The sequence below is a fragment of the Pyrgilauda ruficollis genome, unplaced genomic scaffold (genome assembly GCF_017590135.1).
Source record: "Pyrgilauda ruficollis isolate IOZ18807 unplaced genomic scaffold, ASM1759013v1 scaffold15, whole genome shotgun sequence".
NCBI lineage: Eukaryota > Metazoa > Chordata > Aves > Passeriformes > Passeridae > Pyrgilauda > Pyrgilauda ruficollis.
In genome coordinates this window covers 7,714,104-7,736,649 of record NW_024513654.1, presented here as the reverse complement: position 1 = coordinate 7,736,649, position 22,546 = coordinate 7,714,104, and the positions used below count along the sequence as shown (strand labels likewise).

The 22,546-nt window shown below is 40.7% G+C and overlaps 1 protein-coding gene across 15 annotated transcripts in view; it reads right to left on the bottom strand.

The window, feature by feature from the left end:
• Positions 1-22,546, bottom strand: part of ABLIM1 (actin binding LIM protein 1) — a 139,867-nt gene that overhangs the window by 31,092 nt on the left and 86,229 nt on the right. For 9 of the 15 annotated variants that reach the window (XM_041460935.1, XM_041460940.1, XM_041460936.1 and 6 more), the window contains exons 7-11: positions 16,775-16,862; positions 12,144-12,202; positions 9,770-9,832; positions 3,101-3,178; positions 867-1,022 (exon numbers count right to left, since the gene is read on the bottom strand). In XM_041460935.1, coding sequence (XP_041316869.1) covers positions 867-1,022; positions 3,101-3,178; positions 9,770-9,832; positions 12,144-12,202; positions 16,775-16,862 — 444 coding nt within the window. The remainder of the gene's footprint in view (positions 1-866; positions 1,023-3,100; positions 3,179-9,769; positions 9,833-12,143; positions 12,203-16,774; positions 16,863-22,546) is intronic. The other 6 variants (XM_041460941.1, XM_041460942.1, XM_041460948.1 and 3 more) reach the window with 1 other exon arrangement.

Genomic DNA, 22,546 nt, shown 5'->3' with positions numbered 1-22,546 from the left:
ATGTAAATAGTAATTGCAGCTATGGAAATTCACCTGAGAAAATTGGGGATCAACAATCTGAAATATTTTAATTATCTTCACATACAAGTTTAGAAGAAAAAAATCACATAGCTTTTTCTTATGTGATACAAGAACCCTTACTAAATGTCAGCAGGTCAAAATGTGAGGCAGGTATCTCTGTAACACAATTAACCTGCTTTCCCAGGTGGAAGAGCACTTCATCCTGACACAATTTTATCCAGTATGTCTGGCAAAGTGCTCTGGTGACATGTATTTCCCCTAAGTATCTGTGAAACAAGTGTCCTGCTGCTCCTAGTCCATAGAATATCATGGTATTCCTCCTATCCTCCTGTGAATATTGGTGCTCCACAGCACAACAGCACATTGAAAGAATAATAAAGTACTGGAATGCTCTTTCCAGAGAGGTGGTAGAATCACCACTCTGGATGTGTTTAAAAAAAGGCTGGACATGGCACTTGGTGCTATAGTCTAGATTCTGAGTTGAGGTGTTAGGACATAGGTTGGACTCAATGATCTTAGAGGTCTCTTCCAACCTCATTATTCTGTGATTCTGTGATTGGCTTTTCCCTCATGCTCCGGACCTTGCCATTCCCAAAGATGAGGATATCCATGGGAGTTATGAGGAAGCACAGAGGCACAGCCTGCAGACCTGCCCCTGTGCTGATGTGGGTGTCTGACCCTGCAGTCCCACACGAGAGGCAGCACCGTGAGCGCTCCCGGTACCCAGATGAGACAGACACAAAGCAGAGTGAACAGCAGCAGCAGCCACCTCCAGCAGTGCCCATGGAAGCAAAGCAGGCTCTGGATGCAGTGCACAGCAGAATGAGGTGCTGGTGGGTCATTACCTCTCCAAGACTCTGTCTCTCCTGTCTGTCCTCGTAGGCGGAGGTGTAGAATGGCTCATAAGTAATTAGGTCTGGACGTTCAATGTCATAAATGGCCTTGACTTTGGGAATGGCTGCTAAATCCTTGTAATCAAGGATTTCATTGTCTACTTTTGCCTAAAGGTCAAAGACAGAAGATAAATTAACTTACACAAATGCACTGGCAATTTCTGTTTCACACAATTCATGATTTTGTGTATTTGTTGTCACACTGTTGCTATGAAACCCCTTTTTGGCACCCTACATCTGGAGTGAATGCTTCTTGTTCTTCTCCAGCAGGCCTCCTCTGCAGCAGCTCACACTGTTTCTCCTCTCTTAGGGAAGAAAGAACATGGCATATATAGATCTAGTTACAAAAGTTTTTTTATCCTCAGTAGTGAGCTGGAAACTTCAGCTCTGCAAATGACTCATTTTGTGGCCTCAGGCAAGTATTTTCACCTTTCTGCTCTTGTTTTCCCATATGTAAAACGGGCGATAACATCAATTTAGTTTGCAGATTACAGAGATTACAAAAGGATTTCATGCTGAAGACCCAGACAGATACTCAATTTATAACTGTGCACACAGGAGGAAACAGAACTTAGTGGAAGGAAATAAAAAGACAAGGAGGACTGTCAGGACTGGGTATCCAAACTACCAAATAAAATAATTACATTGCATTCATCACTCATCCTATGCCCAAGCTTCTGACTAAGCATCCACTCTTTACCAGCTACATGGTGCAAGCATGGACTATTTTTTTTTTCCACTAAGACTGCAAGGAGATCTTGACTAGTTAAAAAAGCAGAAGTAGGAAATAAATTCCAAAGTCAGCTGCACCCACTACATGGAGACAGAAAGAGGCCTCACATTTAGTTTAGATAACTAATAGATTTCTTTACTTACAGAAAAACTTTAAATAAATCATCATACACGTTTATCTACCTCACAGAAATACATTTATGACTAAAACTGAAAGAAGATATTGAAATTGTTTTTCAACACTTTTAAAAGATACTTTATTCACAGTAGACTGCATAAGGAAATTCACATTAGTTCTGTTCCTTCTGACTGCTAGCACCTAGTAATTTCAGATTAATATGCAATTCACAAGCTCTTTAGCAACCACTGGTCTTGGTGGTTCTTAAGCAATTCCTCAAACTAGAAACAAACCCTTTCTTGCTAGAGAAGCAAGGTTTGAAATATCTGGGACATTTAGTCTCTACAAACAGACTTAAATCTGTTTAGCTTTTAATTACCAGATATTAAAACCATTTTAATCCTTAAAATATTTAGATATATCAATATATGTTATTTCTGGAGTATTTTTACCACTTTGTTAATGAAATGCAAATATGTCTGGATACTCTTATTCCAATATAAATTATTACAGATATTTTTGTAGACCCTAATCTTGGTGGCCATGTTGCTCCACAGACAGCAATTTTGAGCAGCAGTTTATTCTCATAAGCTACAGTTTATGAAGTTGATATTACCCACATAAAGGCAGTTCTCCAGGACATGCTTTGTCTTTTGGTATCTGCAGTGACAACAATTTTCATATATCAGCCTATTTTTGTGGTTGTTGAAATGCATAGAACTAGAGTTTAACTGAGGACATGAGATTTGTAATTTTGGACTTTTTTTTTTTTTGCATTATTATAAATGTAACTACCTAATTTCTGGGGTTTACTCTATATTTTCATCTTTATAATCTCAAGGTTATTGATAAAATTAGTGATTTAGCATTATGCTTAATAACATTTTTTTTTCCTAAATTAAAAACACCATTCCTTTCACAATTGAAAAATCTGATTTCTGACTTGGAAGGTGTTGGATCAGATAGGTTTCTTTCAGTGTAGCTGACCCTGCTCCCCACATTCCCCAAGAGCAGAGAGCAGACCTGTCAAAAATTGTGTCAAAGTGCACAGATCTCCTCTCAAAATCCTTACAAAGTCAAATGACCCCTCTGCCCTCTGTCCCTCTTCACACCACCAAGTGACATCAAAAGATTTACTGTACCTTTCCAAGAGAAATGTGACCTGGAAAAGGCCTACCCTGCTCTTGAAATCCTGTAGCTACAAAAGCTACATGGCAAAGGTTTTAACAATTTAAGCACTAAAATAAAGCATCAGTATAAAAGTGATTTATTTCAGCATGAGTAGTTCATGTGCAAGCAAAGGCTCAGCAGCTTATTCACCAGCAGGAATACTTACATAGATAGTGTGGCCTGGAGAGCCAGGTATACTGGAACCTGGTCTGGAATAAATGCTTTCTGATGATGTTCTTGTAGGCTGAAAAACAAAAGGGAACTTTTGAGAGCAATCTGAAGCCATTAGTGTTGGCAACTTTAAGTGAAGAAATCTGCATGTATCTTGAAAATAACTGAATTTAAGAAAAATGTCAACACAAATGCAAGCATTCTGGCAAATTCCACAATCTTGTGAGGCAAGTGGGGTTTTGGTTTTTTTTTGGTAGGGGAAGGAGTGGTGTGAGAGGGGAAGAGGTTTTCTAAATAATACAGTGTAAAAAACTAGACCAACAACAATAATGAACAAAATCAAACAACACCTGCAGAGACACTGTAGGAGCCATACAAAGAACCATCCAGGATAGTCCTGCTGGTCATTTAGCAACAGGTTAGTTCACAAACCACTGCAGGGATCAGCAGTCCAGCAGACAAAACTGTTGTGAGGAGCACAGCACACACTGTGTAATCTCTTTCCAGGTGTTCAATCCCTGGATTTCCATTAGGAATGAAATCATCAGAACTGAATTCAGCCTTCCTACGTAAAAGGACCTGAGATCCCTGGCTTGGAGCTGTTCCCTACATCTGCAGCACAACCAAGATGCAGCAGGGAAGTCAAATGTGGGTTGCAGTGTCATGATTCCCCATACTGCAAAAGTCACGATGTTTAATGACAATGTCCTGCAAACTGAAACTCATGAGAACACTCTCCTCCCTACAGAGTCAGTGCTGCTACATTTAGTAGATTTTCCAACACTTTTTCAGGACTAAACAGACACTGGTTCCCTGGGGGAAGTTCTGTGAGAGAGAAGAGAACAACTGATGACCTGTGGGGATCCTGAAAACGTGATGAATTTGCAAAGTATTCTATTTGATGAAAAGTCACCCTGGTTATTGTGATGATTACTCCTAAACTTGGCACACAGCACATACACAAAGGTAGGCAAGTCAACCACATCCCAACTGCAACTGAGAAACCATCAACAATTTTTGCTCCCTAATTGACTGCAAAGAACCAAATCCCATCACAAAACTTTGTGTCAGCACAAGACTCTGACACCAGTGGTGGGATACCTTAAAGTCACTTAAAATTTAATGCTGGGAAACAGTCCTTATCTCATCAGCGTGTGACATTAGGACCCCGGGACTAAGGGACTTTCAGGCACACCTAAAGACAAACCAGGCTTGACAGCCTGGCTCATTGTTTCTTACAAAATACTGGATGAACACACAAAGGCTACTGAACCTATCTTACCTCTCAGCATACATTTCCTGAAGGAACCCTTCAACTGACCCCAGAGACTTTCTGCTTTTAAATTTTCAAGCCAGAAAAGCTATTGGAACCATCTGTATATGAAATGCTGAAGACTGGTCATGGATTATACAGCAGGCTTTCTCTGACTTCACTTTTGAAAATTAAGTCACCACATTCAGGGAGGGTTAGAGAAACAAAAAGGCTTTGAATATGTTCCACCAAAAAATGTAAGATTCAGATCAAACAGAGAGCAGATGTAGCTGTGGACTAACAAAGTCACAAATCCTCTCCAGAGCATCTTTGAGAACACTTTCTCAGCTGGACCTTTACATGTTTCTTTTCTTTTCTTTCTGAGGCTGCAAATTCCTACATCTCAAAAGGGAACAGAATTTTCTCATCTGCCCTTTAAGCTCCTCCCAAACCAAAAAACCCAACAACAAGCACTTGTTTCATGGAAATGTTACAAGAATTGAGCTGGAAAATCTGGCTGCTGTTGAGAAACACTTTATTCCCCCTTCCATTCTTCCATTTCACTCTGTTTGAGTGGAGACACATGTAACATGTTGTTGCAGTTACTATGGAAAACAATTGTTTTCATTACAACATAGGGAACAGTATTAAGTACTTGAGGTACTTTTAGGGGTGTCTCTGTTACCTCTGGCTTTTGGCAGACATACTTTGAGAGTTTTGTCTGCTCAACTTTCCCCGTTGTAGGAAAACAAGTGTTAGAGGCAGTTATGGTTTATTCCCATTTGGCAGGCCCTTTGGATCTTCTATAATTGCCTCAAAAACAAGAAATTCTCAGTCTCAGTCTCTCTCCAGCTCCTTAGCTCCATCTCTTAGTGTCACAGCTAAAAACCTTTTAGTTTAAGGAAAATTAACTTGCACTTATCACTTCAGTGAATTTACTAAATAAAGTTAGACACCTTAAGTAGATAGTTTCAGCCATATCCTGGTAATAAATTTCTTAGGTGCTCTTAACTCTGGAGTCCAAGAGGAATTGTCAGATGGACTGGCAAGTTGTAGCACCTGTTCTTCATTTCCTCACTGCGTTTCTGTTCCAAGTTCCTCTTCACCATCCCATTAACAAAGCCACGAGCCAGGAATGACACCCTTTAAACCAGTTTTCTATTTTCTGTGATTCTTTCTGTGTACATCAATTTTACCTTCTGCCTATTACAAAGCTCCCCACTGCCTGGTCAGGACACCCTGCTGCCAGCCACGGCCTGAGCACACTCTGCTCCTTTCCTGAGCACACTCTGCTCCTTTCCTGAGGAGCTGAATCCAAGCAGACCTGCAACTCTGAGCTCCTCTAGCAGATCCCAGTCCTGTACCTTGCTAATTTCTAAACACACCCCTGAAGACAGTGCATGTAAAAGGACTCATACATCTACTCTCAACCTTCCTGCCTCAGTTTGCCCTATTTCTTATTTTGAGTTACACAGGCTGTTTCCATCACAGATGGCTCTTTCCTACCCTGCTTCTTCCCATATGGTCTGGAATCCTTCACAGCTTTGCACTTTCCCCTAAAGACAATTGCGTTGCACTTAAAAACATTTATGCTGCTTGCTTTAACAAACACACACCAAGGATTCCTTAGTATAAGCTGTTCCTCTGGCATACTTTTAGATGCTATGGTTGGCTCCTCTCCTAAGAGGCCCATAAAAGCTCCCGTTTGAAAATCTGTGACCTGCTATGGCATTTATTAGACTGAATGTCACACTTTCATCCCTGACCCTGTGTAACACCATTGTGACTCTGTGTCTTGCACAGGTGGCAAGAGACACACTGCAGGTCAAGTTCTCTATTGATGTAACTGCCCTGGGGTGTACATTCCATCCTGGAGGGGAGCTGATCAGAGCACAGCTAAAACAGGAATAGGGCTGGCCCTGATGTAACCTTTAACATTGGAGATGTGGAGATAACACGAGTGCATCTCTTTCACACGTTATTCAAAGAAAACAGGTAAAGAAAAAAGACACAATCTTTTATATGAATGCAATAATTTAGAGGTATTTACTTCCATCACAATAGCCCTGTGACACTTGTTCTACACTCCCAGCAACAAAACAAGTTAAGCTGCCTTACTTCTTCTACAAAGAGATCTGAAACATTTTTTATATGATTGTTCTTTTCCTTGAAGGATTCAAATACAGCCTTTTATAAAGCCACCTTTGTGTAGAGAAATTTAAGGGAAATTTCTATGAAGAGCTAATCTTCTTTCTCTTTTCTGGTGGTAAATGGCTTCTCCACATTTTCTGAGGGTAGGAGAGTCATCTTTTTTTTCCTTTCCTCTTCCACACAAATGGATGTAACAGTAGTAAATGTATCAATGTAGGATGTCTGTACCAAATACAGAAAGTCTATGAAGTATATGAAAAAAAAAAACCAAACTTAAAAAAATTAAGTCAAGAAAAATTCATGCATGTCATTAAAGGAGCCAAAAGAAAAAACAGATCACAAAGCATCTAAAGAATTTACAAGATTTCTCAGTATTTCCCACTTTATCACAGACCTCTTATTTTTATGTTTTTGTTCTTCATTCCATGCATTTACCTTGAACACAAAAGTTTTGTACCAGTTTCATTTGCAGGTTGATAGAGAGAATACCAACTGCCATGCTTGTCCTCTAAGGTTCATCGTGAATTGAGTGCTCAATGATCAGATCACCCATGCAGATGCCCCAAACTGATTAACTTGATATTTCAGTATGAGACTACAAAGCTTAAGATGTTCATCTGCATTTACCCCTGTTTATTATTTCATCATGCACGGTACATCATCTAAATAAATAACTTCTTAAAATAAAAAAAAAGTCCCCACTAGAGCCATTCACATCATCCAGGCGATGCTACAATGTGGTGGCTCCGGCATTCTCAAGTACAGATGTTCAGCATCATGCTCTGTAAAAACTTACAGGTGCAGGCAACCAGATCAAAACTGATCCCAAGAACATCTGGCCAAATGGATGCACTATCGTTTTACAAAGGCATCGTCACCATTTACAGTACCTGCCTTAATTTTTTGATAGAGTTCATTATGCAAGGCGGTGATAATAGCTGCAGAAGAATGAATATGTTTTCACTTAATAACATTTAACATTATAGTTTAAGCAAATTCTCTAAATCTCAGAAGCTACTTTAAGTGAAGCATATTTTAAATAAATAGAAGATTAGGATGGCATTTCTTTTCCTGGGCAGACTTAGCAACAGTAAGGGATTTGACTTTCTCAGCACATCACTTTTTACACTGACTACCTGCTCTATCGACTGCAAGGTTTTACAGTTGATCAGGATTCAGAACCAGGGCTCATAAAATATGGATTTCCTATGGATTTATGTAATTTTCAATGGATGTACAAAGTCCCTCAATGTCAGGATTCTTTGTGCCTCTCTGCTGGATAACTGTACCCTTCTCCTTACAAGAGTGTTTCCTTCAAATGCATGCATTTCTTATTTCTCTACACTAAATATGCACCAAGACAAAACTAGTGGACAGGTTTAGTTCAAACTCACACCGACACAGATATTAGTAAGTTTTGACTAATTTTTCTTTCCTTTCTGGACATAAAGGCCAGAAGGGAGAATGAATTTTCAGCACGTAATCACTGAAGGTATGTTGGTACCAAACAAACTTCTACAATACCATTCATGCAAACTTAGCCTTCATCAAGAGTAAGTTCAGTGAGAAGAACAAGAAAATAAAGTGGGAAGTCCAGAACATACTGAATTCAACACAAGCTTTCAGAGAATTCAGTGGATTTCACCCTACCATTTTCTAACTACAATTTTTATGTACATTCAAGCCTTTGGCCCACTTTTACAGCAACAGCAGTGACAGTACCTTTGTGTACTGTCACTCTGTAGAAAAATACTTGAAGCCAAAATCTGTCTTGAGTTACCCTTTGTAGAATCACCATGTAAATCTAAACAGCATTTAATACTGACCAAATTTACACAAGAGGGTATAATCTGACCCTAAGATATTTGTATCCTATACAGTCTACAAAGCAAGAAGGAGAGCACACCTTTGTTTTAACACGGGCTGCTCCTATCTTGCCTTGCATATTTTTCTAATACATTGAATAGCATTTGGGTTTTTAATCCTGAGGCTCCTGGAGTTCAACACTGCAAACTCAGACTTGTGTGCACTAAGCCAAAAGCAAAAAGTCACTACACTGGCCTAAAAGATGAGTGAAATGGTCCCACAGTTTGCTGTTCGCAGACTCCAAGATTTTATTCCATAAAGCCTAGGACTGAAGAGACACTGCTCTCCTTAGGAGCACTGATAACACATCTTTGTGCTGCATTTTCTTGATACACATATCTGTAGCTAACAGAGAGAGAGGTGTTCAATAGTAGTTAGGTAACTAAACCACTGTGTGGGACAAAGGGTAGAGGGCTTGCATTAACCCCCACTGAATCACAGAACTGGATTCCACTGTCCAACCCCATCCTGCAGGCTGGATCTCACACAGACACCTTGCCCTGGCTGACATTGACTGCATCTACTCTGCAATGAGAGAAGTGAGGGGTGCACAAACCAACACCAAGGCCATCCAGTGGCATGGACTCTGCCTGCTGCCAGCCTGCACCAGTGCGCTCTGACTCCATCACCAGGTGAAAACTACCTCAGGTGCACCTGCACCAGCACAGCCACACGCCCCACAGCAGACACAACAAATAAACAATGTCCTGAGGGAGAAGAAATGGAACTGGGCGGTGTTTGTAGGTGCAAAGCAAACTCAGCAAAATCTGAAAGTAGACAGCTACTCCAGAGTCAGGAGGACAGAGAGGACCTTGCAACTCAGATGTGAATGTGCACCAGACTAGAGAGGCAAATGCTCTCAGGCAGCACATGGAATATATCCAAACCTGGGGTTTTGTAAGCATTTTATCAACTAAAGTATTCATGGGTAGCTGGTCAATATATCTAAAAAAAGGAAGAGACTTAAGTGACGGCTTTATTTTCCCTAAGAACATAAGTCACTGTTCATGGAAAACTATTTCTTTTTAACCATCGCTTTGAAGTCAGATATTTTTCACTATTTTCATTTGCTTCATATTTACACTCTAATTTTTTGTTTCAGAAGGAAAACTTTCTGAAATACTGAAAGACCAATACTACAGACCCCCAAAGCTCATCTGAATCTAAAATAAAAAAGTTAATTGTAAGCATTTCATTAAACAAAATAAAAAATGTGAGAATTAACAAGCAACACTGAAACAAGTGATGCAAAATACAGCGTCAGTGCCCATGGTGGCAAGTGATAGCAGGAAAGCTGTGTGGCAGGAGGAGTAGCAAGCGCAGCAAATGACAGTAATGAGGAATCTTCTCAGTAAAGAAGATCATTATCAACACTATGAAAACACAACAGCAAACCTCTGCAGAGCGTGGCCTGCGCAGAACCAGACTCTTTGGATAAAAGAACTCAGATGAGGAATGCTGTCATGGAACACAAAAGGGAAAAATGAGTGAAAAGGAAAGCAGTTTCCCCAGTTCAGTGGTTAAGCTCTTTTTTCAATCAAGTTTTTATCAGCTGCTTGTGTCATAGTTTCTGTTACTTACTGACCACTGCAGAATCATAACAGCCAGATGGTTGTAAATAAACACCAATATATGTTTTTGTAACATGCATATGGTTGCTTTGTTTTCTGCTTGTTTTGTCTTTGCAAACTTCCACAAATATCCATGGGGAAAAGATCTAAAGCAACCATTGCTTTTATGAACTCCCTCTCAGATCTTAACCAGCTCAAATGCTGATTAGTTTATATCACAATTCAGTTACTGAGAGAAAACAGAACTTGCTGAAAACTTCTGAAGTTACTTCAGTGATAAAAGGGTTTTTGTTTTGTTTTGTTCTATAGGGAAAGGAAACCCAGCAAGCAAATAGGCAATGGCACTGGCTTTTTGCAGAACCACCAGAAAATCTAGGCCTGACCCTGAATAAAAAACTGAAATTCAATCAAAGTACATACCCCAATTTAGTGCTGACATGCTCAAACAGCACATAATTCCCTCAGTTTTGTTAATTTCTTTACCTACCTGTTTGCTACTGCCTTCATTTGGGCCAACAGGATGAAGCACGTGTCAAAGTCATCAAAGTGAACTCCAGCTGATATCAGAATAGGGTTCTGACTTTGCACCAGAGCAGACAATCTGTGATGTACCACAGAAGCTAAAAACAGTGCATCTCAGCCAGCTCAGTATGGTGCATTTATCAATGCCTTTTAAGGACCTATTAAACCTCTGCATAGAGGGTCTCCTCCAGGACTGCAGGACAGCTGTGTTGTCACACTGCTCAGATGCTCCCTCAATTTGCCTTCTTCAGCCTCACCTCCTCTTCCTGCCAGGACTCACTTACGCAATGCCTTGCAGGTGAGTGAATCCATTCATTTTGCTCACGTCAATTAAAATTAGCTGAGGAGGGAGAATACTGACAAAAAGGGAAATACTTGAAGAGGACTACAGCCATTTCCATGGGGAATGGAAACAAGCAAACTGATTTATGATGTCAGCTGGAGAAGGCTAATAAGGGCCACAGTGCAGACAGGAGTGCTTTGATAAAACTCCTGGGTCCAAGTGAAAGGGAGGTACTGTACTGCAACCAAGTACTTCAAGGCAAAAGCATTCTGACACTTAAGCATGGCCAAAATACTGTCTTACATTCAAACTGTTAAATGAGGAAGAAAATCCAGTCTGGCATCATTTTCCATTGTCTTACAAAAAGTCAGGACAGAGCAATGTGTGAATTCTGGATGGCATCTGCACTGAGGTTTGGCCATTCTAGACCATATGCCCATCTAGGGCCAGTTATGTTTTTGCCCACACTAACATGAACTCTGCTCAACAGCACTCTACCTGCACATTACCTATGACCATAACTTCTCTGTGGGGCATGTTTTACAGACCAGTGTACTGGAATAAATGCTAAAGGATGTGGCTTCCTGTGAATGAGACCCACACAGAATACAACCCACAGGATGTCACAGGTATCTTCAGACCAGTATCTCTTATTTTCCTTATCTAAAAGACAATTTATTCATATACAGTCTCTAATATTCATATTCTGGGAAATTAGCAAAATTCAAGAGACCAACTGAGACATCAAGAAAAGAAAATTGTCCAGAGGATGAATCAGTGAATAAGGGCTTAGAATTGCCTGGTTCATGCAAAAAGCCAGGCTCTAGCATTTATCAGTGCAGCATTATTGTCACTGAGGATTTGACCCAGAAAGTTTGCCTGAATATGCTGATGTAACTCCAAGGGTAACTGTGCCTCTTTTTGGCATTCAAATCAGGATCACTTAAGGTTGAGGCTTACTTGGATGGCAAAGAAAGAGTTCATCTTTTCTAAATGCTGCAAATAACCACACAGAACAGGGGATAACTATAGAGCAATTACACAGATGTGCAAAACCACTAAAATATATGATAGCATTTGCCCTGTTCATATCTTCTCCTTAAGAGTCTCTCTCACAACAACTGAGATATGAAATGAAGTGTCTTAGATACTTGGCCACGTCTGTATGTCAGTAAATGACACTATCTTTAAGGCAGTGCACTGAGACAGGTATGTGAAGGTGGTAAGCCTAAAAATCAGAGCAATACCTCTGAAGTGCCTCCACTGTATATTCTGCCAGAGTTGTGACAGCTATGTGAAAAAAACATGGAAAAAGTCACTCTTTTAAAAACAACATTCAATTATTGTGTGTGCAAAATGTTTGGGGTGTCACTGAGCCATGAATTCAGCTTACCCGGAGCTTCTCCTCAGTCTTAGTGGATTGCTTACAGTCGGGATGCCAGACAGTGGAACCTGAGGAAGGAGAAACACAACTTTATTCAGAGCAAAATTTGTTTCTGCTCATGACAAGCCAGTTATTAAAGAGAATCTCTTCATTGCATCAGATGCTGAATCTGTATGAACTATGAGAGTAATTGACATTAAAGTCTAGCTCATGGGAAATACAAGGGAAACAAAAAAATATTCAAACCCTTGGTGTACCTACAGCAGCTTTGTCCTGAGGCTGTCAAAGCACTTTGCACACATTCTTAATTAAAACTCAAGCAGCCTCAAGCAGCAACAGAGTCAGCAAGCACCAGCTGGAGGAACTGAAAGAGAGAGGATTCCTCTGGCAGGTTGGAGGGTAAGAGCAAAGGAATTGGGCCACAGTTACCTGATCTGTTCTCCCCTTATCTACTGCCCTGCACATAAAAAGGAATTTCTGATTTTAAGTCCATTGAGAAATAGGTGTCATACTCAGTTACTGTAAAGTATTACTCAGGTCACATCTTCCCTCATGCAAAATGCAAAAGGAAAAGCAAAATTAAAAAATTCACAGTGCAAGAGCCAGGGCAGTGTGTGACCCAGTGGCAGTGGGTGAGAGGCCAGGATGACAGGTGGGGCAAAGCTGCACATGAGAGCCTCTCCCTGGATCCCAGCACACCAAACCTGCCATTGGCACACACAGCAGTTCTACCCTGTGCTCTGGGGAGTGGCACTGGTGCTTCCACATGGCATATTCCAGCTTATATCCTACTAAAAAAGTCAAGTCCTCTGCTATTTGTTTCCCAAAATATGAGATTCTTTCTTATGTTGTAAAGTAGGAATATCCTGCTGTCCTCAAGGACTGAGTGATGTCAAGGGCAAGAAGCATTTCCATCCCATTTCATTTGTCCTCTGAAACAGTGTAAGCTGTGGTCACTGCTGGAAAGCTGCTGAAGGTATCGGCCAAGATGAAATGGAGCAGAAACTAACACTGATTTTTAACACTGACTGCAGCTGCAATCAAATTCATCCTTCATTCCAGTCACCACAAAGCCAATCCAGAGCCCTGACTATCTGCAGGGGGGAACATCACCTCTTCACTCTGCCCACAGAGAAACCAAACAGAGCCAAGACCAGGTCTCCTGCTGGTGACTATTAGCTCAAAAGCAGCCAGAGGAAACCCCACCCTCAGAGGACAGGAGAAGGATGGGTCAGGGCCCCTGGAAACTTTCTTATAACAAGCCCTTACATGGCTTGGTGCAGAAGTAAAGTGCAGCGGGAATCATTTCACTTCCCAGCAGTACACAGCACAGTCATCACAGGAGACAGGAGGGAATGCTGTGACTCTGGAGCAAGGGTCTGAGATGTCTGGCTGTGAGTCTAAGCCGAGGAAGAAGAAACTGTGCATTTGGCAGAGGGAAACCATCAGACAACAGGGAGAAGTGCACCGAGAGCCTTCTCTGTAAACAAACAGCAGCCTCAGAGCCAGGACCCCGCAGAGCCTGCAGGATCAGGAGGGAGCTGTGCCCTGTCCATGCGGGAGAAACAGAGTTCAGGTCATAAGGCTGTAAGTTCATGTTAAAAGAAGTGATCTGAGTAAGACTCCTCTGAATATGACACCTATTGCTCAAGGATGAACTAAGACTCAGAAGATTTTAGCTCAAGTCTCAAATCCAGCTGTGAGCTTCCTTCCTGCGTGGCCCTGAGAAAAATGATCCCTATTCCTCTGTACCTCACTGTTAGATTAATGGCAGGAGTTGATGATCTTAGGAGTCTTCCCAGCCTTAACAATTCTGTGATTCTTTTCTGTTAAACTTTCCCTACCATCAATGAGAAAGCTGTGACTGCATTTTGAGCAGTATTTATCACAAACTGACACAGTTTAGGGACACCCTGTGAGAATGCTGAAAGTGAACAAGAAATACAGGAACCTGGAAGTCTTTTTCATGGTGAAATCTAGCTAAGGGTTGTAGATTTTCTCTCACAAAATGGTAAAGAGATTTGAAAGATGTGACATTTAAAAACCCAAATCAGACAGAGTAGGATTAAAAACTTAAATGTACATATTTTTTTGTGATCTTGAACTCTGAGCTACTGACATTTTGTAGATACTATTTATCTAAACTGTTTTGAAATGCTTGCAAGGGTGCAAATTCCCAAGCTGCATCATGCCTCCCTTTAACTGCTGGAAACAGTTCAGCAAATTGTGATTATTTCTATTCTTAACATATATTTGTTTGCTTACCTGGCAAACACCACCTAGCATGCTCATTTATTCCTCTTTAAACTTTGCATGTACCATTATTTCAACACCAGCATCCATCTAAATACTGGGCATTCCTAGCTCAGCAACAGCCTTGTGAGACAGCCCATAAAATAATGTATTACCAGGAAGTCAATGGGAAAGAGACAGTTTCTTGTGCTGCTTCTTTTTCATTTTCATGTGTTGGAGCAGTGCCAAGCCAGAATGTTTCTGCTAGCATTATTCCAACCACCCTTAACATAGAAAGCCCCAAGACAGAGAGCTTGTTTGTCCATGTTCTCCTTTTGCCAGTTTCCCAACATTTCTAATACAAGTTTATACTACAATCCTGCCAGGCTTCTCTATTATACAAAGCAATACCAAGACAGTGCTTTCATATTCTAGGGAGAGGACAATTAGAAGTGAGATGGAAGCCACCTATTTTTGTGTATTTTATCAACAAGGTGATTTTTGTTCTAGCTTTATTGTTGTGGTGTTGTATTTCTGTTTCAGAGAAATGCTTGGAATGCTGTTATTCTGCACCCTCGGGGCAGTGATTTGGATGGAGTCAGGATATGCATTTCAGCTGAGAGCTTTGCACAGGAAAGGCTTTTAGGTCCTCACACTTCCAAGCACACTGAATTCAGCTAGGAAAGCTTTGGCAGGACAGTCTGGAGCACACTCAGCAATTACATTATTTAGTCAGAAAACATCCTGTGAACAATAAAGCAATGCAATATGAGGTGCTCCTCCCCTGAGACAGCCTGAGCACCAGGAACATTGACTCATAACCACAGAAAGAGAGATACACTAAGAGAGACAACAGATCAAGCTGCTGCCAGGTTTCTCTCCTCTCCCCTTTCCTATCACCTGAACTTGTCCAGGACAAACTCCAGCCTAGTTTAAGTAAAAGTGAAACCTTCTGTCTTATTTTGAGCTGCAGAAATGTACATCAAAGCTTGCTCAATTAACCCAAAGTCCCACTCTCTGCTAGACTGGTGCACATGGCACTAGCTGGAGATGGCTGTTACTAATTAATGACAGCAAAGGATGACCTGATGCTCATTTTGAACTCTGCCTGTACTTTACCACACCATCATGTGAGGAAACTAAGATTTGCCAGATGCTGTAAATGCTGCTTTCAAGTTAGTTTTTCCAATTTGCCATCAGAAAGCAGCACCTCCCACCCAGCCCTCTTCCAGCCTCTCCTTGCTCCTGCCAAGCAGAGCTGCTACTCCATTTCACATCCTGTTCTGGGCACAGCTGGAATAAGATGACTGAGATGTAAGGTCAGGGAAGGATGATAGAGAGGGACTGCAAGGAAGGACAAACTACAAAATAAAACAAGTTAGCTTCAAAGGAATGCCTTAACAATATGATCTTGTTTTGGAACTCCTCCAGTAAGAATCTCTCCTCAGGATTTCAAGAAATGGCTGTGACAACACTTTCATATTTCTTTCACTATTCTTCTACATTCCTTTCAAGTACATCAAGTTTTCTAACCTAAATGCAATACATAATATCGCAACATGTATCTGCCTTTTTCACTTTTATTTCTGGTTTACATAAATGGGTATTATGCATCCTTCTACCAACAGTAATACTACAGCAAGCAATAAAAATAACTTAATATGAGTATACCACCCTCTCAGAGAGTAGGTGGGATTCAGATCAATGATAATTTTCTATCAAAGAATAGAAAATATTCTTTTTCATGTTAAAAGATCACGAAGAACCAAGCTAGGCAATAACTGGGAGTGCAGACTCTTAACAAGAAAGGGGAGATGAAAATAAACAGACAAGAAAGAGGTGGCTACAAAAAGATATAAAGTACATGGGAATAAAAAGAGAGATGTCACCAGATAAAAGGGAAGGGTAGCACATATGATTAAGAACTGGAGGGGACACTCTGTCAGTGTGCATGAGGAATGAGGTCTACATGGTTCTAAGCAAATGCACTGCAGCTTCTGGAAGATTTTTCCCTTGCCTTTTACTGGTTTGGAGTGTGGTCCAGAATAGCACAGAAACTGATCAGCAGAAATCAGGGGAAATCCCTTCACTTTGTCTGGTATCTCATACACCATTCTGGGGCTAAACTATCCATGAGATGTCAAATTCAGAGGCAGCCTAACAAATTCTGGTTTTTAGCAAGCACAGGCTGCCTCAGCAAGGGTACAGAGTCCCTGCAAAGTCACAGTTATGGCCACCTAATAGAACAAAAGGGTACCAAGTGAAAAAATATGAGAACACTATAGAGGACAGGATGACTATAGTCCCCCTTGGACATACTACATGGGGATGGTTTATAAATTCCTGAGGTCTGTGACAGAAAAATCACAATGGCTCATTTTCTTCTTCTGGAATGGAGACATCCTTACCTTGCAGATACATTTCTTCTCCTTCTGTGAACATTTGGTTGCATCTGCTGCATCGTGCACAGCTTGGATGGTAATGCTTGTCACCTGCCTAAACAAAAACAAAAAAGGAACATGAGGGACAAATGCATTGCACTGCTTTCTGACTTTCTGCTGGCTGACCATTGCCCTTTTTCTCGTAGTTCACCTGTTTTGCTACAACACTGCCCTCAAGATGTGACAATAGCACTGAGGATTGAGCTCTGCCACACTGCTTCAGCCCTGAGGTCTGTCCTGTCCTCAGCACAGGCCAGCAGTGGCTGCCTGGGGAAAAGCATGTAAGAGAAAAGACAGCACAGAACAGCCCTTCCTCTTCACACCCTCCCATCAAGCAATCAGTGTCCTCCTGGCTAGGAGCTACATCACAAGGTACCTGTTCTCCACGATTTGACAAACATCTTTTTAAATCATCTAACAGTCCGAGGCAATCAATGCCACACTGCAGTTCGTTTGTGTGAACCTGCTGCCTCCTCTTTTTGCCAATTAATGAGTTTTCAACCATTTTATTCCTTGGCCTCCTTCCCCACACTGCTGACATGGGTATTAGTAAAGAGTGCTTTCTAGAGCCACTTCTGGGACCATTAATTTAATTGCCAGATCCCCAACTTCAGAAGCTGCACCAGTACAGACAGCCTGAGCTGAATTTGAACTACTGCTGTAAAGGTCCTAAATACCCTAGATCCTTTTACCCAAATCCAAATCCACTGAGTCATTCAGTCTCTTAAATACATTGATACCATTAATAGGTAAAGCTGATCAGATTTCAGGCCTATAAGGACATGAAAAATCAAGGCATAAATATTAATGTGATTTCTTCTCTTTAGGGGACCAAAGCAATCAATACATTAGCTTCCTCATCTCATAAACTAAGCACAAAATGTCCACATCAGGCTTTTAAATAGAAAAATTATTAATGCTACAAGAATGATCCTTCATAGTGACAAGTAAAGAATTCTAAAAGTCTTTGAATTTGTAACTGGCTTTCCAAAGAAATTAGCTCAAGTCCTTTTTCACAAATATTCCCCATCCACTGAGATGCTACATGCAAAAAATATCTCTATAGCTGACTTGTAAAATGCTATCAAAACCATCTCCTGCCTCATTGTACTTAAGACCATAACATTACTAAATCCAACCTTTCATTTTGTCTGTTGAGAAGAATAAAAACATATTTTTGGTTCACATATGACATTCGTTACACAGGCTTTTTATTTAAACACATATATCTATATTAGATGATGAAGTACATGGATTAAAGTAGCTGACAGCTACCAGAAAATCAGCTCTACCACCCAGCTCTTCTACAGCTAAAGTTGCACCATTCAATTTTAGTAACTCTCATCCAGGAACTTCAGCAATACAAGGCCAGAGAAGAGGACTCAGTGTGCTGTTAGTTTACTTATAAATTTGACTGTTCAGCTGCAAAAAGCCTGCACTTCTCTTAGTCAGATTCTGCATTTACTCTTGATTCTTGCACTTCAGGGGCAAAATCCACCAAACAGAGTAATGGGATTTAGGTGTTCTTACTAAAGTAGATTTAGAGCTATCAGGCAAAACAGGGTCTCTATTAAAAGGGAAAATGAGAAGTCACTACAAATCTGCTTATTCAAGGAAGAAAACCTAATGAGGGAGAAAACACAGAACTGATGTTTGACTTGCAGCAACAAAGCTAATATTGAACTGAGAGAGAAAACACAGTTAATGCTCATTCTCTATCATTTTCATTACTGGCTGCCTTCATCTCTGACTCTCCCTAGCAATTATTTAGCCACTGAGGTGTCCCACTAGTTTCATTCAAGACTGGAATTTACAAGATAAAGAAATCCAGACTTCATCTCATTATTATGTGTAGACCTGTGGCCTCTGAAGTTTTGTTTTCCTGGAAAAACTTCTGATAAGCTACCATCAAGGGAATATAGTTCAAACCATGTATACCTGCCTCTTCCCAACAGCCAGAGGGATCAATTTCAAGTTTATCAGGTCTTTCCCAGAGACTGAAACAACTGGCTAAATTTTATCCTGGTGCGAGTGGTGATGAATGAACACCACGCCTCAGATAACACAACCCTGCAAGTCCAAGTGAGAACACACCCTGCACTGCAGAGGTTTTGGGGCAGTGACATACCAGAGCAGCTGCAGTTGTTGTTGTTAAACACTCCCACAACAGTTTCATGAGTTTTCTGCCTCTGTAATGTTTCTACAGCTCATGAGTGGGATCCTTCCTACAGCAGGTATTTGCTAGAGAACATTCCGAATCTCAACTAATTCAGGACTCATCTTGCTATGTCTGACTTGCTCTGATCATCTGGGAAAATGGATGCTGAAAATCAGTCATTTATAATGTATTAGGACAGACTTTTGCATCTACAAGTCAATGAAATATTCACATTTTCTAGACATCTGCTTTTGCCCTAACAGGGCTCCTAAACCCTCATTCAGTGTGTTGAGTGTGCAGCTTCCTGGGATCTCATGCTACTGTGCTGTGCATTAAAAGGTTTGCATCTCAATCCTCCTGGCAGGACCAGGAAAACACTGATTAAGTGCATATTTGCCCTAAACATTCTTCAGTCAAGGTGAGAGAGGGTTAAAGGCTCTGTCTTCTCCCTCTGCTGAACTCTCCTCGCCCCTTCTCAAGTTCACATCCAGAAATCCTTTGCAGTTCTCTGTGCTGTGCAGACACTGGGATCTGATCTACCATACTGCTTTTGGTCCCTTCTGAATCATTTCACTTTGGTTGAGTCTTCAAGACTATCCAAACCATCAAGCACGAACTGTGACCCATATCTTAGAGGACTGTACCTCAAATAAGATGGAGTAAGGTAAACAAATTGCTGTAAATGTCTTGGTTTGCTTAGCTAGAAGTGCTAAAAGCAACCAAAATAGTATTTAACAATTTACTTCAAATTGTTAAATGAAATCAAATAAATTGACAGCAATTTACTGTCAAATGAAATATTAAACCTGTATGTTGCTGTCACTGCCTATAAAGTCTCTGTTAAATCATCAGACACTTGCATGTGCCCTAAAAGCAAAGAACATCAGTTATCAATTTATGACAACATAGAACCTCTTCTGACTTGCCTATTTATCTTCTACCCACATTGACAAATCTGAAATAAGTTCTTGGATAAAATCCCATTTGAACACAGCAGACAGAAAAAAATTAAATTAAAAAGAGTAGAAGAATGTTCTCATTTACCAAATAATTCCAAAGCCTTAGAACTGCAGAGTGAAGAAACAGTGATCAAAGAATTCTACAAGCATAATTATAAATGCAGATAAGTGGATGCTAAATTTCAGTGGCTTTCTATGGCTCTGAAAATCTCACTGATCAGTACCTAATCAAAGATATAAGAATTTTCGTTATTTTCTATATACTACAAATATATATACTGTCCACAATATGCACATTATATGCATGTTCTAGAATGAAATAGATACAACATTATTTTAGATAGTATTAAGGCTATTTATTCTGGTAATTTCAAGACTTAAACTGGAATCAAGTCTGTATCAACACTAACCTTCAGTTTTGCAGTCTACAAAGCAGGTCAAATTACATTTAATATCCTACATAAAATACTTTGGAATAACACTACCAAGGAAAACCATTGCAGAAATGTATTCTTCATAACCAGGGTAAAAAGTAAAACCATGTAATCACATCTCCAATGCTTGTGAAGGACAGCTGAAGGCTCAGTGACCAGAATTCATGGATGATGGACCACACAGAGGAGCTGGATGTGTTTACTCTGCAGAGAACATATCCCAAGTATGATGAGCAGAAGTACCAACTCTATTATGTATTATAACAATATTAAGACCTGTAATAATAGTTGACAATGAGAAGCTACATTTTCCAGACCAGACTTTTCATAGACCACCTTCTGAGATTCAGCAGCTATCAGTTTCCAGCATGCCATCCTCCCAAATGGCTTCAGCTTGGATGTTACAAATCCTCCTGAGCTAAGAGCCCCTGTGGACTGTCGGCAGAGAGCTTTGAAGGTCCCTCCAGCGGGGTGGGGCAGTGACCCTGCACAGCTGTCCTGAGTGAGAGGTGGCAGGAAGAGGCACGGGGTTACACACTGTGTGCACCCAGCTTAGACACCTCTACCAGTCTAAAAGGTAGACCGAAGGGTGAGGAGGTTCTTGAAGCACCAGTGGAACACCACCACCCTGTGAGCTCCTGTACAGCCTTGTCACCCTGCTGATGCTCCAGCCTGCTCACAACACACACACTGCTCATCTGCCTTCACTTTATAAACTCTGCTTCTTTGGGGACCTCCTGAAGACGAAAATGTACTGTCACTCCTAGCTGTCAGGAAGGCAGTGGTGGGTGTTGCAAGAATTATTCCAACCCAGAAGCTGCAAATACACCTGCAGACAAGCTGACACAACCTGTCCCAAAAATCCAGCTGAAGAAGTCCCTGCACTGAGCTCACGTACAGTGTTAACCTTGGGGTAACAGCACTTCAAAGGCCAAGGGCTGTATTTTCTGAGTCCAACCCCTCTGCCCCCACTTCCCACAAGACTAACTTTTATTCTCTGAGTGCTTGTAAAGCTCTAGGCTGATTAAATAAATGTTTTCCTCTTTGGTGAACGTGAGAGCTTAAGATTTCCTATTACTCATGCCTTCAGCTCTGTCCTTCCTTCCAGAACAACAGTGAACAAGAGCCAGAGAGAACAATAACAAGAATCGCACTAGGAGAGCTCACATGCCAGTGGGTCTGGTAGAGGAAGAACTAATTACCAACAGACATGTTCTGCTGGCCAAAGGACACAATTAAGTGCATATTTGTTGTGTTACATTTGCACAGCTGCACTCGTTCACTCTCCTTTCAGAGATAACTGAGCAGTCACTGACAGAGAACTATTAAACATGTAGAAAGCTTTACTTTTCTCTTTAAATGCTACCAAAACTATTATGTAGTTGAAAGAGTATCTGAGAGTCTGAGAGTCAAAGTACTTCCCTTTTTTCCTTTTTTTTTTAGAGACAAACCTATCCACTATCTATTCCTGCCATGACTCTGAGGAGAATGACTTGATTTCTTAACTCTCCTAAGGACTTTGCAGCAGCACAAAGAATAATTCAGACTCATCTTTTAAACCCCTTAAGGAATGTCATGAATTGTAAAACAGGAACTGTGGCAGTAGCCTACCATTTTCCAGTGAAGCTTTATTTTAATTACTTGCAGAGGTCACAGAACTTTCAACCCTGTTTGATGTTCAGTGTAACATCAAATTCCATTGTTTCCTTCTCTGCAGGCTTCTGTGATCTCACGAGTGGCTGGAATAGCATAAACACTATGAAGACCAAAATTTGCTTCTAATAACATCCTGACCCAAAGTGTCCACTCATTTTTCCCAGGCTCTTATCTGTTGAGCAAGTCACTACAAATATCTGTGCTCAGAAAAAAAAAAAAAGGGAAAAAAAAGTGCAGTTTCTTTGCTTCCAAAGGATTTCAGAATCTACCGTAAGTTTCTTTATTACTACCAATGGAAGGAAAGTGTAGTAATTTTTTTAATTAGTCCTTGTCTAATATGCATCTTTAAAATTTGCACCTTCTAAAGGTGTTTTTCACACTCCTGCCACAACATCTCAATAGAAGCAGCTCTCAGCAGAGCCTCTGCCTGCAGGAGGATGGAGCAGCAGGAAGCAGAGCTCACACTGGCAGTTCCGAAGTTTGATATAATTGTATCAAATTATAATAACACAAGCTGATGGAGCTGCAACAC